This window comes from Theobroma umbraticum, unplaced genomic scaffold (assembly GCF_002168275.2).
Source record: "Theobroma umbraticum cultivar Fairchild unplaced genomic scaffold, ASM216827v3 scaffold_44.0, whole genome shotgun sequence".
NCBI lineage: Eukaryota > Viridiplantae > Streptophyta > Magnoliopsida > Malvales > Malvaceae > Theobroma > Theobroma umbraticum.
In genome coordinates this window covers 6,451,733-6,466,118 of record NW_018397255.1, presented here as the reverse complement: position 1 = coordinate 6,466,118, position 14,386 = coordinate 6,451,733, and the positions used below count along the sequence as shown (strand labels likewise).

Below are 14,386 nucleotides of genomic sequence, written 5' to 3'. Positions count from 1 at the left end.
TTGAAATTTGAGTCATTTGTATTCAAATTGTTAATTTTTAAAATTAAATCCGAGGAGTTGAAGCAACTTATTCGGAATCAAGTTAGATTTTTTTATCGATCTTAATTGCTTTATTAAGTTACTCAAAATCAATTATTGTCAATTTATGATATACATTTGAATTGTTGTTTGTAAAGTCAATTTATTTATTCTAGTTCTTTATTTTATCATTTATTAAGAATGAAAAATAAAGAAAGAAAAATGGAAATAAAACTTTTTATATACAGTGTGTACTTGTAGAAAATGGGTTTAATTATAATAACATGAAGAATTTGTTTTCTTACTCTTTCTTTACCCACAACAAGCATCTTATAATGGATCAAAGTTATAGAAAGTTAGAAATACAATTGTAATAGTTAGGAAAAAGGAGATTTTATAGTTTTATTATTCAAAGGCAACTGCCAGCAGAACACCTATGAATCCATTTTCACCATGATAGGCAATCTGAAGAGACTTGTTTTAACCCAAACAAAGCTGTCCAAGCTTTCTGCACCTACCCATCAACCCAAATCCCATGTCCACACTCGCCTTAAACCACCCAAAGCAAACCAGACCTTGAAAAGATGCCTCGACTCCAATTGCAACACCAAAGCCATCCTTCTGTTTAGAGAATTAATAAAACACGGCCCTTCTTCTATTGATAGCTTCTCTTTCGTATTTGTCTTAAAAGCTTGCACCAAAAAGCCTTTCACACTCGAAGGCAAACAATTACATGCCCAACTCATAAAACTTGGTTTTCACTCCATTATTCACCTCCAAACACTGCTAATTCGCTTCTACTCGGCGTCAGGGAACCTTCTTGATGCACACTACATGTTTGATGAAATACCCACCAAGAACATTGTTTCCTGGACCGCCTTGATTTCGGCTTATGTTGCCAACCAGAAACCCCAAAATGCTGTAGAGCTATTCAGGAAGATGCAAAAGCTCAATGTGGAACCTGACCAAGTGACCGTAACGGTTGCTCTCAGTGCCTGTGCTGATCTTGGGGCACTAGAAATGGGAGAATGGATTCATGCATACGTTGGGCGAAAGCCGGAGCTCAAGGCAGACTTGAGCCTTAATAATGCTCTCATAAACATGTATGCAAAGTGTGGTGAGATAAAAACTGCAAGGGAATTGTTTGATAGCTTAGGAGAAAAGGATGTCACAACGTGGACTTCCATGATCGTTGGACATGCATTGCATGGACAAGCGAATGAAGCTCTTCAGCTTTTTGGAAAAATGGAAGAAATAAAGCAAAAGAATGGCAAGAGTCGGGACGAGGGTAATCGGGAAAGTTCAATAATTCTTCCCAATGATGTTACTTTTATCGGGGTTTTGATGGCTTGTAGCCATGGAGGAATGGTCGAGGAAGGGAAGAAATATTATCAAAGTATGAGTGAAGATTATGGTTTGAAGCCTAGAGATGTTCATTTTGGTTGCATGGTTGATATCTTTTGCCGAGCTGGGCTGCTAAAAGAAGCTTATGAGTTCATTTTGGGGATGCCAGGTCAGGCTAATGCGGTGATCTGGAGGACATTGCTAGGAGCTTGTAATCTCCATGGAGAAATTGAGCTTGGCGAAGAAGTTAGGTGCCGGCTGCTGGAGTTGGAGCCAGGACATGTTGGGGACAGTGTTGCTATGTCCAATTTCTATGCTGCCAAAGGGATGTGGGATAAGAAAGTGACAGTGAGAGATCAGATAAAGCAGAGAAGGGCACCTGGTTGTAGTTCAATTGAGGTGGCTTGTGAGATCAGTGAGTTTGTCTCTGCAGATGATGATCATCCTTTAGAGGCTGAGATATGCGAAGCCCTCAAATATTTGACTGTAAGTATTAAAGCATATGGTTACTCTCCTGAAATTTCAAGCCTGGCAGAGTACTGATCTAGAAATGCTTCCAATTTGGGGCACAAGAAGCCTAAGGTGGCTTATTCTTTTATGGTGGAATCATGAGATATTGAGCAAACCAAGTGCAATTATTTAGCTTAAAGATTTATTTATTATATATATATATTTTTGATTATATAGTTGGATACTTAACAATTGCATTAATATTTATTTGTTTTTGGTCAATAGCATTAAGTTTGCTCAGCAATCATCCACTGTTTTTGAGTAATATATATCTTATCGGAAACAGAAGAAGTTTTGGATATCATATGTTACAATAATTACTCAAAACCAGCACATGACAAATCAAAGAAAATACAAAAATTAGAGTAAATAACCACAAGTGACCACTGAAGTTTACAATAATTTTTACTTTAATCATATGTACTTTTTAAAAATTATATTTTAATCACCAATATTAATTGTTTGTTATTAACCCTTAATCATTCTTCATTAGGCTTTCTTTGCTAGTTTATGTGGCTACAAATAAAGATAATAGTAAAATTATTAAATCATATTTTAGGGGCTTAAACATACTTGGCAGAAACATAAAATTGTTTTGAAAAATATTTTTGCTGAAAAGAAAAGAGAAAATCGTGTCATGGCTGAAGAATATATTTACTGAAAAATTAAAATTATTTTTTCAATAATTTTCAGTAAATTTATTTTCCTTTTTTTTTATTTATTCAATTTTCTCCATGTTTATTCTGTTTTAACTTTCAACATGAGCCCTACGAAAAACACAGAGTTTTTTATTTTATTTTATTTACTGATAAAAATTTTTTAAAAAATATTTAAATTGTTTTTTATTTTATTCAATAGAGTTCTAATAATTTTAATTTAAATTATTTTTTTTTACTAACCTTTAGTCAATTGATTAAATATGTTGTAATCAAAATATTATTATCATTTTTTATCATGTAATATTAATATAATGATATCTTATATTGACCACAACCTGATATAATGATATACAATAATTTTAATTTTTACATACACCTTGCTTTATCATCGCAATATAAAAAATTTATTTGATTTAAAATGAAAGTTTAAAAATTTTATCCAATGTAATAAAAAATAAAAATTTAATTTTAAATTTTTTAAAATTTTTTAAGAATTTTTAAAGCATTATACATTTTTTATTTTTTATTTTATTTTTTCCCTGTCGTTGACTGTACTTACATTGGAAGGCAATAAAATTAAGTCGATGACAACTGAGGATTCAAAAATTTAAAATTTCTCCTCGCTTTTCCTGCATTTTCCTTGATTGATAAACAAAACCAAACCTTTTTGAGACCTCCCTGAGCTCTCTGGTCTTATATTCTTGCCGACATGCCAACGGTGCTTGAAGAATTTGAGCCCATATTCGGCGAACCCAAGGTCGAATGGACTGGTTCATCTTCGGGTTCGGGTCAGTCAAGTGGGTTCTTGTTCTACGTTCATTCTCTGGACTCATCTCATCTAAGGATTTACGTCTCCGATTTCCGCGACACCACTTGGGAGTCCGTACGCTCCGTTTTGCAGCTTGAAGACATGGTCTTATTTCTTCTTCTTCTTCTTCTTCTTTTTCACTTGGTTTGCTTTAATGGGTTATTATCATTGTTGTTGTTGTTTTGTTAATAAAGGGTTAATGTGCAGAGGGACAGTGTTGGAATTGGGGGCTCTTGGTCTGACTTCATTCACTATCTGCTAGCCTCCATTAAGTCTGAAGATGTAAAGCTTCTTTTGGAAGCCATGCCCAACTCAAGTGGTAACCACTCCTAATATTCTTTTTTACTATCTGCAAGAATGTAATTTTAATCTTAGCTTTGGTAGAAGTAAAATATGAGTTTCTAATGTCCAAAATAACAATTTTAAATTAAGGATAAACACATAATTTGCCGCCATATTTTGGCTTAATGTTGAATTTTGCTTCTGTTTGTCAATTGTGTTGAATTCTTCCACCATTCCTTTATTTGATTACTTTTTGGACAAAAATTAACCATGAAAGGATATTCCATGAAATATCCATTTACTCACGTCTAAACAAGTTTTGAAGAAACAAATATTATGATGTGGACTTCTTCCAAAGTAGACAAAAATACATAGTGTGACACATCATTCTCTAAATTATTTTATATTGGCAAAGTCATATTTTTATTTCAATTTTTTTAGTAACGGTTCATCAAAAATATCTAAGAGAAGGTCACATGACCACATGTGCACTATTCTGTTAACTTTTGTCTAGAATTCAATGAAAATATGGGGGCTAAGTTTAATGCAATTGAAGTACCGTGTAAAATTCAACATTGAGTCACACTATGGTGACAAATTTGGTAATTATCCCTTTAAATAATTTTCATATATTGAAACTCTAGTTGAACTAAATAGGGTCTTAGGCTTTGCTTGCAAAGGAGGTGGGAAATTTAGACTTAGAGGAGTTAAGTATTCTTTTTTAATTTGTACTTTGTGAATGTATCACCTTTTGAATGGAAACCCTTCAAATTTAAAATTATAGTGGAAACATTATTCAATTGTATTTATATTTGTTCTTTCCGTGCTTCAGATACCAAATCTGCAAAGTTAGTTGCTCAGAAATCAAAAGGAATGCCTCGAATTTCCTTTTCTCTCACAAAACTCACTGGTTCTGCTGCTACTGATGCCATGGCTAATCTTTCACTAGAACTTTTTAAAGCATATAAAGGCTTGCAATCTTTATTTATGCAAGGTCCTCTTCTCTTTGCTCACTCATAAAATTGCTTCTCATTTTATTACTTGTATAAGCAAATTTATAGCATTTCTTTATGTTGTTGTCTTGAATCTTAATAATCATATGCTGTTTGTTATAATTTGGAGGTGTATTACGGATTTAAATGTTGCTTCTTTGCTAATACCATTAAAAAGAAAGAACTACTCTAGCATTGACTCTTAAGAACTGACTGTAATTGTTCTAGTTAGAGAAAAAGAATAATCATTGGACATTTAATTTACATAGCTTCTGTCATTAGTTATATTAAAGGTTTTGGCTAGGTGGTGAATTGATTTTTGTAACAGAAGGTGCTGTCTTTTCTTGTTTAGACTTTGGCTCTGGTGACATTGCTCAAAACGTTATTGTGGAAGAGTTTCAGATTTGGTGCTGCAGATTCATATCCACATCTGCTCTGCAAGCTTCTTGCATTGTCTGGGTTTTTAGGGGGCTATTAGTCAGGTTGATGTTGTAGGCAGGAGTTGTCGCACTTTAGAATGTAGGAAGATGCTTGGTGCTAGAAAAAGTGCTTTTTTCCCCTCAAAATCCATTATTATGGCTACCAAGTAGAATATGCTGATAATTGTAAGTTGCCAGGATGATCATTATGGCACTGTTTTAAATGCCACCATGTGAAGAAACGTTATCTGTAGGATATCTTCCCGATGGAGACTTTTTTAGCAAAATTGCATTTTTGTATTTGCAAATTTCATATATACAGCCACATATTTCTTCACATTGTGTCTATTATAGATGAAGAAAGGCATTTTTACATTTGGCCATTTGAAGAAATGCTTGTTGAGTAGGCTTTTATATCATGCAATGAACCAATAGACTTCTAATAACAAGGAGCAAATAAATTTCCTAGCAAGAACCAGTTTAAAGTGAAAATTGAAAAAGAAAATGAGCACTTTAGTTGCTAGCATAAACTCTTAGCTTTATTGTTTCAAATTAGCAAGTTTTCTTCTTCTTATTACCTTTTCATTTTGATTGTAAGCTTACTTGGGTTATAACATGCTAACAAGAGTTCATAATATAAACTCTTTGCTTTATTGCTTTCAAATATAGCAAGTTTTTTATGTATTATAGTTTTCTTCTTTTTGATTGTACAGTTTAGTTGGGTTATAACATGCTAACAAGTTTCCATGCAATATTAAAGCTTTTGTCATTAGGATTCTTCCATGGTGACTAAACCTTGTTAAAATCATGATATTTTTGAAGATTTTCTCACTTGAAAAGATTTTTAAACATAGTCTTCTTTGATCTATCTTGATTCAGTTTTGCATAGTGGTGGTATCATAACCTTATGTGAAGTTACTTAGCCTATTGTTATTGGATTTTTATTTGGTATAGATCATCGTTTTTAAACTTGGCCTGTTCAGGCTGGCTGAACCTGACATTGCCATGCCTTGGTTGTAAATCGAGCCGGGCTGGGTGTTTATTGTCAATTTCAAAGAGTGAAGTTTCAAAAGAGAAGCTAATAAGCCATGGAGCCAACTCACCAATTTGGTCTGTTTATACTCTTATAGCTATGTATAAATCAGTTTTGCCAGGATACTATTGACAGCTTCCCCTAATTCACAACTATAATACAAATTAAGCCTAAACAAGAAAATTATTGCTTAGTTACACTTTTTATTTAATACTTACTAATTCACAAAAAGGAAACCTACATTATATTAGTCAGTAAATAATCTAATAACAATAAATTAAATTTGGGATGATTATGTTGTAAAATAATAATGAATTTATACATTACACGATTTTAAACACCTAAATCATTTGGATAGTTAATCCATGAGTAGATGAAATTAGTGTTTTATTTCTACTTTTTTTTTTCTCAGGGACCATGATAGATATGCTTTTTCTTTTTCTCTCTTTTTCACCAGTTATTTTTACTGTTTTTGGTGCACTAAATATTTTGAATTGCACTATTTAATATTTTGATAGATTGTTAAAAAACTTATTGCATTTATGTGGACATCATGGTTTGGCCTTTGGTTGAAAGTTGAAACTGATTTTGAGTTACATGGCCAAAGGATTGTGTTGGACAAAGGTATGTGTCAAACACATGTATGCTATCTATTTGACAAAGTTTTCAATTAATTTCAAGGATTTAAGTGTCATGGACATAAAATTTCAAAGTGTCCTACAAGTGCACAAATAATATATTTAAATCAAATTATGCAGATGTCATTAGGGTGAGCTTGACCCCATGTTCAACAGCAAAAGCTTCATCTCTAGGACTTTCATATTGCAAAGAAACTCTTCATATTTGCAAATATCGATATGTTCTTTAACTCTTTGACACTTTCACACCTATTAGCAAGTGTTTTCACATTATATAAAGTTTCTTAGGTTAAAAATTTCTTGAAACATATTACTGGTTCCAATTAGTTACAAAGTGTTTCTTTTCTAATAAATTTTGTTTATTGAACCCTTAGTTTTAAAAATAGATGTCTTCTTTTTTTGGGAGGGTGCAATCTCTCATTCTGGAATTAATTTTTTTTTTCCTTCTTGTTTTTTTCTTAGAAGAAGACCGCTATTTACAGTTGACAAAAGCGATATCAGCTGAGAAGGTATGCATACCTTCTGTGGTTTTATTTTTCTTTTTTGTTTAGATAGGCGTATTTTTTGTTTTGAGTGCTTATCCATCTGGTAATAAGTGTGTTTTTAAGCTGGCTTATATTGCTATCTTTGTGCTTGAGTACAATTGGAAGTAAGATAGTATTGCATCTAATTTAGCAGATATTCAGAGAATAGTAATATGAATTGTATGTCTCATATGTCTTTATGTTTTTTATTAATACTTTAAAGTTCACCACTATGCAGTTACAATAATGAGATTATTCTAAGTTATTTTTTCTATTTATCAGGAAAAGAATGAAAATATTCAGAGCCAACTGGAGCTAAATTCAAAGAGGCACAAAGCAGATGTTTCTAATCCTTCAATGACAAATTGCCAAAATTCTCCAGGTGCATGTCATATTTCATTCTGCAGGAAGCTTTTTTGTTATGTTTTCCAAGTCCATGTATTAACATAGCCATCTTCAGTTTAGTAGTGAACTAATTACAATATGATTTAGTTTGTTTTTGAGAATGTTGAGATTATTTTCCAATTTAAATGGTAGGTTGTGTATCCAAAAAAATACAAAAGAAAAAAAAAAGATAGTAGGTTTGCAATCAAATTTGCTTCCAAATTTGAAGGAAGCTTCGCAGACTGTGGGGCAGATATAGATAAATCCAATAATTATTGACACTTTGTCAAAGAGATGTAATTGTGGACTACAAAATTAGTAAGATCTGATTAATAAGCCTTTGTTATCATAGCAAAGTATTGATTAGGAATCGATGAAGTATTGATTGTTGAAAGGGAGGAGGGGAGAGTGGGCACCTCTCACTTCCTTTCTGTTAATGATCCTTTCTATGTTCCACATCTTTGCAAGTTTGTCCTTCTCTCCCAGAATCTGTATGCTAAAATTATAGATATAGTTTGGCTTTCTTAGTTTCTATATTTGTTTTTGTATTCTGATGCTTGAGCTGTTATGAAATTGGTTTCATGAGTAAGTGTTGTTTTCCCCTTTTTCCTGTCTTTGAAATTGGTTTCATGAGTAACTGTTTTTTCCCCTTTTTCCTGTCTTTCTTTCAACCGGATGCCAGACAAACAGGTAGCTCGCGATCCTGGCCCAACAAAAGTGACTAAACGAGTAGCACCAGTGTATCGCAGGTACTTTTCAGCATTTTTATTAGGATATGCAAGACCATTGAGTTGTGGATACCAATGACATAAACATCTGGTGTGGACAGGGCAAAAGTGAGGGGTGTCATTTTGCAGGATAGTGAAAATGACAAAGATGGCTAGAAGACAAGACAGTCGTAAATGGTATATCATATAGCAATTGTTACAATCTCACTAACATAGCCTTTTTTATTGACTATTCCCAGGTAAAGTTTTCACATATAAGGGAAAGGAAGAAGTTTTTAATTTATAGGGTTCTTTTACTGCATTGCTAGCTTCCTGCTGTATATTGTGTAGGAAATGTAAATCTCAGTTATGTTACCGTAAAACTTGTGCTCTTGGAAAATGTAGATACTCTGCTTCATTTCATGCACAGGCTTGTATATATTATATTTTAATTCTGTGATCAGGTGTTGTTTACTTAAACATGCTATTTCTGGTGCAACTTGCCATTAAAGCTCCATATATTTTCAGGAAGTTATGCATATCTGACTCATTAAAGATTTCAACTTTACCACAGGAAATTTGGAAGTAGCATAAGCAGTAAAAATAAGTCAAAAACATTATTATTGTTTTTCTAAGATATGATTTTGGGTCATACACCAGGGATAGTCCTCTCCTATTTGGCAAATTTCTCCTTTCAATCTCAAAATTCGAACCTGAGGTCTTCAACTTGGAGTCTCAAATACTGAGTTCTGAAGGATGGGGTGTTCCCTTGAGGCTAATGACATTCTATATAGGAGACATTTCCCTTCTTGTTAGGACTGTTCTGTTATCTCTACTGCTAGTAATAGCAGATTTGCCACAGCTTTATTCTCTTTCAGATAATGAATTCTTCCTGTCTCTTGGCTTTGCTTTTCTTGACAGGGAAGAATAGCCAGCAAGCCGGCAAAAAAGTCTTGTTAGCATGCCTGCATGATGATTATCAATTGTTCAAAATGCAGTTAGTACAACGAGCCAGTTATTGGTCTTGTAATCAATATGAACCCGGATGAATCTACTGAATTCTTGATCAGATATGAAGCCTAAGATTTTATTTTATTTTATTTTTTTGTCAAGGCATGTTAGCCTCTGATTATTTGGAATAATTCATGCCGTTATCAGCTATACTTGCCATTGGTAGTGAGTGAATGCCCTAACGTTGTTTTCAGAAGATAAAACTAGAAACAGAAAAAGAAATACCTGCTTGTACTGCTGTTGCTGCTATCAATGCTGCTGTTGCTGCTGTTTTCATCTCTGTTTTTATGATGCCTTCTGATGAAAATCCTTTTAATCCACCATTGCTTTTCGACAGGCCTCCCAGATCCCTCAGACGATGGACTTGGGGAAACCTTGGAGCTATTTTCAGCCTTTGATTTCTTCTTGAAACTTAGAGAACTTGGGAAAAACATCTTTATTAAGAAACTATCAACCTCCATACTTCCACTTCGGCTTATTGGACCTGCCTTTCTTTTCTTCCCTTTCTTCTTCTTCTGTTTCTTCGTCTGAGCTTCTGTTTCAGAATAAAAGCTTTCATCTTCAGAAACAGCTTTCCCTTTGACCTCCTCTGATGCATGTTGTTCATCAACGATATCTTTCAAAGAAAGCTCGTAGCTAGACTCGGGCATGTTACGAATCATCTCCATGAGCTCTTTCCTACCTTCTTCGATTGCTTGTGTTCGTGTTCTAGGGGAAAGATTACTGTAAAAATAGTTGTTTGGAAGCAGAGGAGAAGCATCTGTCACCTTATTGGCTCTCCGTAACGGCAAAGAGCAATCGCCAAACCTTTCCTCCACACATGCTTGAACTGGAAACTCAATTTCACAGGCATCTACGCTGTTCAAGGTATCATAATACCAGGTTTTACGTGCACTCCAGAAATCAAATTCAATATCCCCCGTTCCATCACGATTGCTATGTATCTGATAGGCAGGATTGAAGGAAGAAATCTGGTTTTTGGCAACTTCACGCCGGTGATGAAGCATGATTCTGCTAAGGACCAAGTGAAGTTGGAGTTGGGGTGTGGGAGGATAGAGATATGAGAAATTGTTTCAAAGGGAAAGCATGATTCTCTTCAGTCATTTTCCCTATAAAAGGTAGAGGGGGCCTAAAGTCATTGCCGTCCCAGATGGGATATTCGGAAGCTGTAAAATTTCCAATTTTTCTCCATGTGTCATCCTGCAATCTCTCTCTTTCTCTCTCTCCACCTTCTAGAAAAAATTCGACATTTTGACTCTTCTGCTTTGGTTTGTGGTCATGGAAATTGACTACCCTCTACACCGCAGGGCTCAAGGAAGGCATGCAATGCAATGGCTTCCGAAATTGTCAATAAGGACACGCTTGAGCAAGATCTAGTCCTAACGAATTCATGGTTAAAACATGAGCAATCAAGTTTTGGCTTTCAATCTTGCAAAGCACGCATGTCAGCTGGCAATCAACATCTACTCCTCTGTCTTGTTGCGGCAAAAAGGGTAAACTAAGTAGAATCCTATTCGCCTCACATTTATAGACAACGTGTGCTCTAATACCATTTATATTATACTATATCATATTAATAATATTATATTATATCATATTAATGATATGATTATGTTATGATAAATACAAAATTTTAATTAATTAATAATATTATTTTTAATTGAGTAAAAAGTTAATAAACATTTTAGCATGAGATTAAATTAAACGTGATTTGCACTTGAATATTTAATTTATTAAATAAAATTCGAATTCTCTTCTTTTAATTTTAAAAAAATTATTACGTGGCTCATCGAGATTAATTCATTTGAATAAAAATAGACTTTCTAATGCAAAAAAACTTATTATTAATTTAATGGTGTGTCTTTTTGCAATTGGGAAGTAGTTTTTTGGGATTAAGGGAGTGCTTTCTTCTAACAATGGGTTTTCAATTTAACTTGTGTCACACGCATGATTGGATGCATGCTTTGGGAGCTCTGAATCGTTTTCCCTTTTATTTTTTTTTTATTTCTTTGATTTGGAAATTTGTATTACATCTTTGGCTTCTTTGCTATATTTTAGGGTCAAATTCTTTTGTAAACTAGTGGCATCCAGATAGTGATGTTATTGACCAAAGGAAAGTGTTTACTCTATTCCCCCCGTGTGGAAAACGTTCATATTCAAAGTCAGAGAAATGTGAGTGCACACCTAATCTATAATTACTTATTGCACTTAAAAAAAAATTTAGGGTGTATTTACTATTCTGTTCATGAAAATTTTGAATCAAATTAAGTTTATCAGAGAAATCTTTAGACATATAAAGATGAATATTAATTAAAATATATTTTTTATACAATTATAATAGTTATGTCCATGTCTCATAATTTTCATTTCAATAAAAGATGAGATGACTTTTGAACTTATAAGTAATGTGGATTTATGATATCAAAATTTACCTAACTCTTTAAAGACCTTTCATTCGAAATTTAAAATCAAGGTAGGTCTAGATAAAGATGGATCTCTCTCCTCTATAAATGAAAGAGTCACTACAATGAGAGCTTTGTATAATTGCATGAAATAAAACATTTTAGCATGAGTTTTAAAATTTTTTTTACTGAGTTATAATAAAAAAAAGAATATAATTGATTAAGTACGATTGGTTTAATTTAATACATAGAATTAGAGAGATAAAGAGCGTTTAATGCTATATTTTGTTTTTTGTGATGTTCATGGAAACAAAGGCTCAGAGTCAAATATTGTGCTAGCTAATGTACGGAGGATATGGCTTTTTCTCTTGTAGGTAGAACCAGACCCTCCCCTTTGAACAACGAAGAGGTACCCACCTCAAAAAGCCAAAGAAAATTGGAAACAATAAAGGGGCTGAGCTAGGCTATGACAGACCATCGTCACTACCTCAACAAGTTCAGAATTGGACTAACATTTGCAAAGCCAAATCAAATATATACGTTAAAAGAAGATACCAACTCAAAAGGGATTTTTGATTAGATCACTACGAATACTTGCATATCTTTAAAATTTTGTTGTATTTATTAGTATTATTTTTGGTTATCCCAACTATATATATCCTACGTAATTTGACAACAATTTATTGGTCCAACTTGAATTATCTCCTTTATAGACTCATTGGTATATCCATGAAATGATAGCCTCATCTTGGAACCATGCAATAAACTATTAGGTTTGATAAATAGTTGGGACAATAATAGTGGATTGCATTAATTTGTACTATTCAATTTTTTTTATTATAAAAGAATTCATTGACAGCAAAATTTTTAAATTTCATAAATAAATTTATAAAATTAATGCATATTTATTTTCAAATTTCAATTGAATAGAAGTTGTATTAAAGGTTTAAAAATTATTGGCTCAATTTTGTTTATAGATATTACCTTTTAGTTAATTTTTATATTAATGTTGTTAATATACTAATTGAAAATCTTATTGATTTTTACATTTTGTTCAAAATACTTCAACAATTCTTGTACTTATATATTTTGTTCATTTTAATCCTTTTACTCAAAATCGTAATAAGTTAATTCTTAAATTTTAAAAGTTACTTCAATTTAGTCCCTATAACATTTTTTTTTATTGAAATTACCTTTCATAGAGTTGATGTCATTGTTAACGTGACGTTGACATAGCAATACTTGCTGATGTGGCATGTAAGGCACCATGTGTCACACTTGCCTTCAACACCCATCTATGTCTTTAGTCTCTTAATTTTAAAAATTATTTTAATTTAATCTCTCTAATATTTTTCTTTTGAAATTACCTTTTACAGAGTTGATATATTGTTAATATGATGTTGATATGGCAATGTTTGCTGATGTGGCATGTGAGGTGGATCAAAAATGTTGACGTGGTAGTGCCATAAGGAGGGCACCACGTAACACACTTGCCTTTAGCACCCATACATGTCAAGCCACATAGCATGTTTATGTCTCTTTCTTGTTTTCTATAAAGATATTATATGCTTATTGAGTTTCCAACTCAAGACCTCATGTAAGCATAGCACCCATCCATGTCAAGCTACATGGCATGTTTGTGTCTCTTTCTTATTTTTTATAAAAATATTATATGCTTACTATATTTCGAATTTAAAACCTCATGTAAGCATAACAAATTTCTTATCACCTACTCTAGGCCCTTGCTTTTAATTACATATTGCTTTTGTTTCTTTTTTTCCTTTTTATCCTCTTTTTCATTTTTTTTTCCTCCCTTCTCTCACCTTTTCTTTTAAGGATTGGTCGCAAGTCATCAAATGTGGTCGTCAATTGTTGGTCAACGTTCATCGATCATGATCATGGCATGCCATGTCCGATGATCGTCAACCGATGTCTGGTGACTAACAATCAACTGCCGACGATGGCGTTCGATGACTTGCTATCTATATGAGAAGGTGAGAAGAGAGAAAAAAAAAAGAAAAAGAGGAAAGAAAAGAAGAAAAGAAACAAAAGCAATATATAAATAAGGGTAAAATATCTGAACTTTTAAGTTTTGATCGAAATTATACAGAAGTTTATTAGTTTTCGAAATGGACACTCTGTTCTAAAAAAAATTTTTCACTTGACATGTAGATCTAGACGTTAGTCAACTGTTAATATTTCTATCAACTTGCTAACGTAATAAAGGGAAAAAAGATAAATTTACCCTTGATTAATTTTTATAATTACTATTATATAATTTTATTATTTTTTAAATTATTTTCAAAAAAGAGCTCCCCATCAGGGAGCAACGAAGCTCCTTTGAGGAGCCCCGATCGGTGCTCTTTTGTTTTATTTTATTTTTTTAAAAAATAATTTTTTAAATTAATAAAAATAAAAAAATTATTTTAATCTTTTTATAACTTTTATCAACAATAATTGTGATTTTGGGGTAAAGTGTCTATTTTAAAAATTAATAGACTTCCGTGTAATTTTGATAAAAATTTAAAAAATTAAGGTATTTTACTCTATAAAAGGTAAAGTTTTAGAGTATGTGATAAAGAAGTTTGTTGTATTTGCATGAAGTTATAATTTAAGAGAAAATAAAAAAGAGACACATATGGCTCTCTGGTCATG

The 14,386-nt window shown here is 32.6% G+C and overlaps 3 protein-coding genes across 5 annotated transcripts; 2 read left to right on the top strand and 1 right to left on the bottom strand.

Moving 5' to 3' along the window:
• The first annotated feature begins 457 nt into the window (after positions 1 to 457).
• On the top strand, positions 458 to 1,996 carry LOC110409515 (Tetratricopeptide repeat (TPR)-like superfamily protein). Its single transcript, XM_021418875.1, has one exon. The coding sequence runs from the start codon at positions 472 to 474 to the stop codon at positions 1,903 to 1,905; it is 1,434 nt and encodes a 477-aa protein (XP_021274550.1). The 5' UTR covers positions 458 to 471; the 3' UTR covers positions 1,906 to 1,996.
• A 912-nt stretch (positions 1,997 to 2,908) lies between these two features.
• On the top strand, positions 2,909 to 9,479 carry LOC110409378 (U2 small nuclear ribonucleoprotein auxiliary factor-like protein). 3 transcript variants are annotated; one of them, XM_021418699.2, is made up of 8 exons: positions 2,925 to 3,444; positions 3,547 to 3,658; positions 4,454 to 4,615; positions 7,166 to 7,212; positions 7,510 to 7,609; positions 8,294 to 8,360; positions 8,441 to 8,516; positions 9,240 to 9,479. In XM_021418699.2, exons 1-7 carry the CDS (start codon positions 3,241 to 3,243, stop codon positions 8,493 to 8,495), a joined length of 747 nt encoding a protein of 248 aa, XP_021274374.1. In that variant the 5' UTR covers positions 2,925 to 3,240; the 3' UTR covers positions 8,496 to 8,516; positions 9,240 to 9,479. The 3 variants fall into 3 exon arrangements, with proteins under 3 accessions (XP_021274376.1, XP_021274374.1, XP_021274375.1); XM_021418700.2 differs by having other exon boundaries at positions 2,927 to 3,444; positions 7,169 to 7,212; XM_021418701.2 differs by lacking the exons at positions 7,510 to 7,609; positions 8,294 to 8,360; positions 8,441 to 8,516; positions 9,240 to 9,479 and having other exon boundaries at positions 2,909 to 3,444; positions 4,966 to 7,213.
• LOC110409377 (uncharacterized) lies at positions 8,499 to 10,647 on the bottom strand. The gene is made up of 2 exons (XM_021418698.2): positions 9,555 to 10,647; positions 8,499 to 9,283 (listed from the first exon to the last, which is right to left on the bottom strand). The coding sequence occupies exons 1-2, from the start codon at positions 10,334 to 10,336 to the stop codon at positions 9,193 to 9,195; spliced, it is 873 nt and encodes a 290-aa protein (XP_021274373.1). The 5' UTR covers positions 10,337 to 10,647; the 3' UTR covers positions 8,499 to 9,192.
• Positions 10,648 to 14,386: the final 3,739 nt, after the last annotated feature.

Coding starts and splice junctions, on each gene's coding strand:
- LOC110409515 (XM_021418875.1), top strand. CDS start 472: ATGATAGGCAATCTGAAGAGACTTGTTTTAACCCAAACAAAGCTGTCC.
- LOC110409378 (XM_021418699.2), top strand. CDS start 3,241: ATGCCAACGGTGCTTGAAGAATTTGAGCCCATATTCGGCGAACCCAAG. Junction 3,445..3,546: donor TTTTGCAGCTTGAAGACATG/GTCTTATTTCTT, acceptor GTTAATGTGCAG/AGGGACAGTGTTGGAATTGG. Junction 3,659..4,453: donor AGCCATGCCCAACTCAAGTG/GTAACCACTCCT, acceptor TCCGTGCTTCAG/ATACCAAATCTGCAAAGTTA.
- LOC110409377 (XM_021418698.2), bottom strand. CDS start 10,336: ATGCTTCATCACCGGCGTGAAGTTGCCAAAAACCAGATTTCTTCCTTC. Junction 9,284..9,554: donor AGCAACAGCAGTACAAGCAG/GTATTTCTTTTT, acceptor ATCATCATGCAG/GCATGCTAACAAGACTTTTT.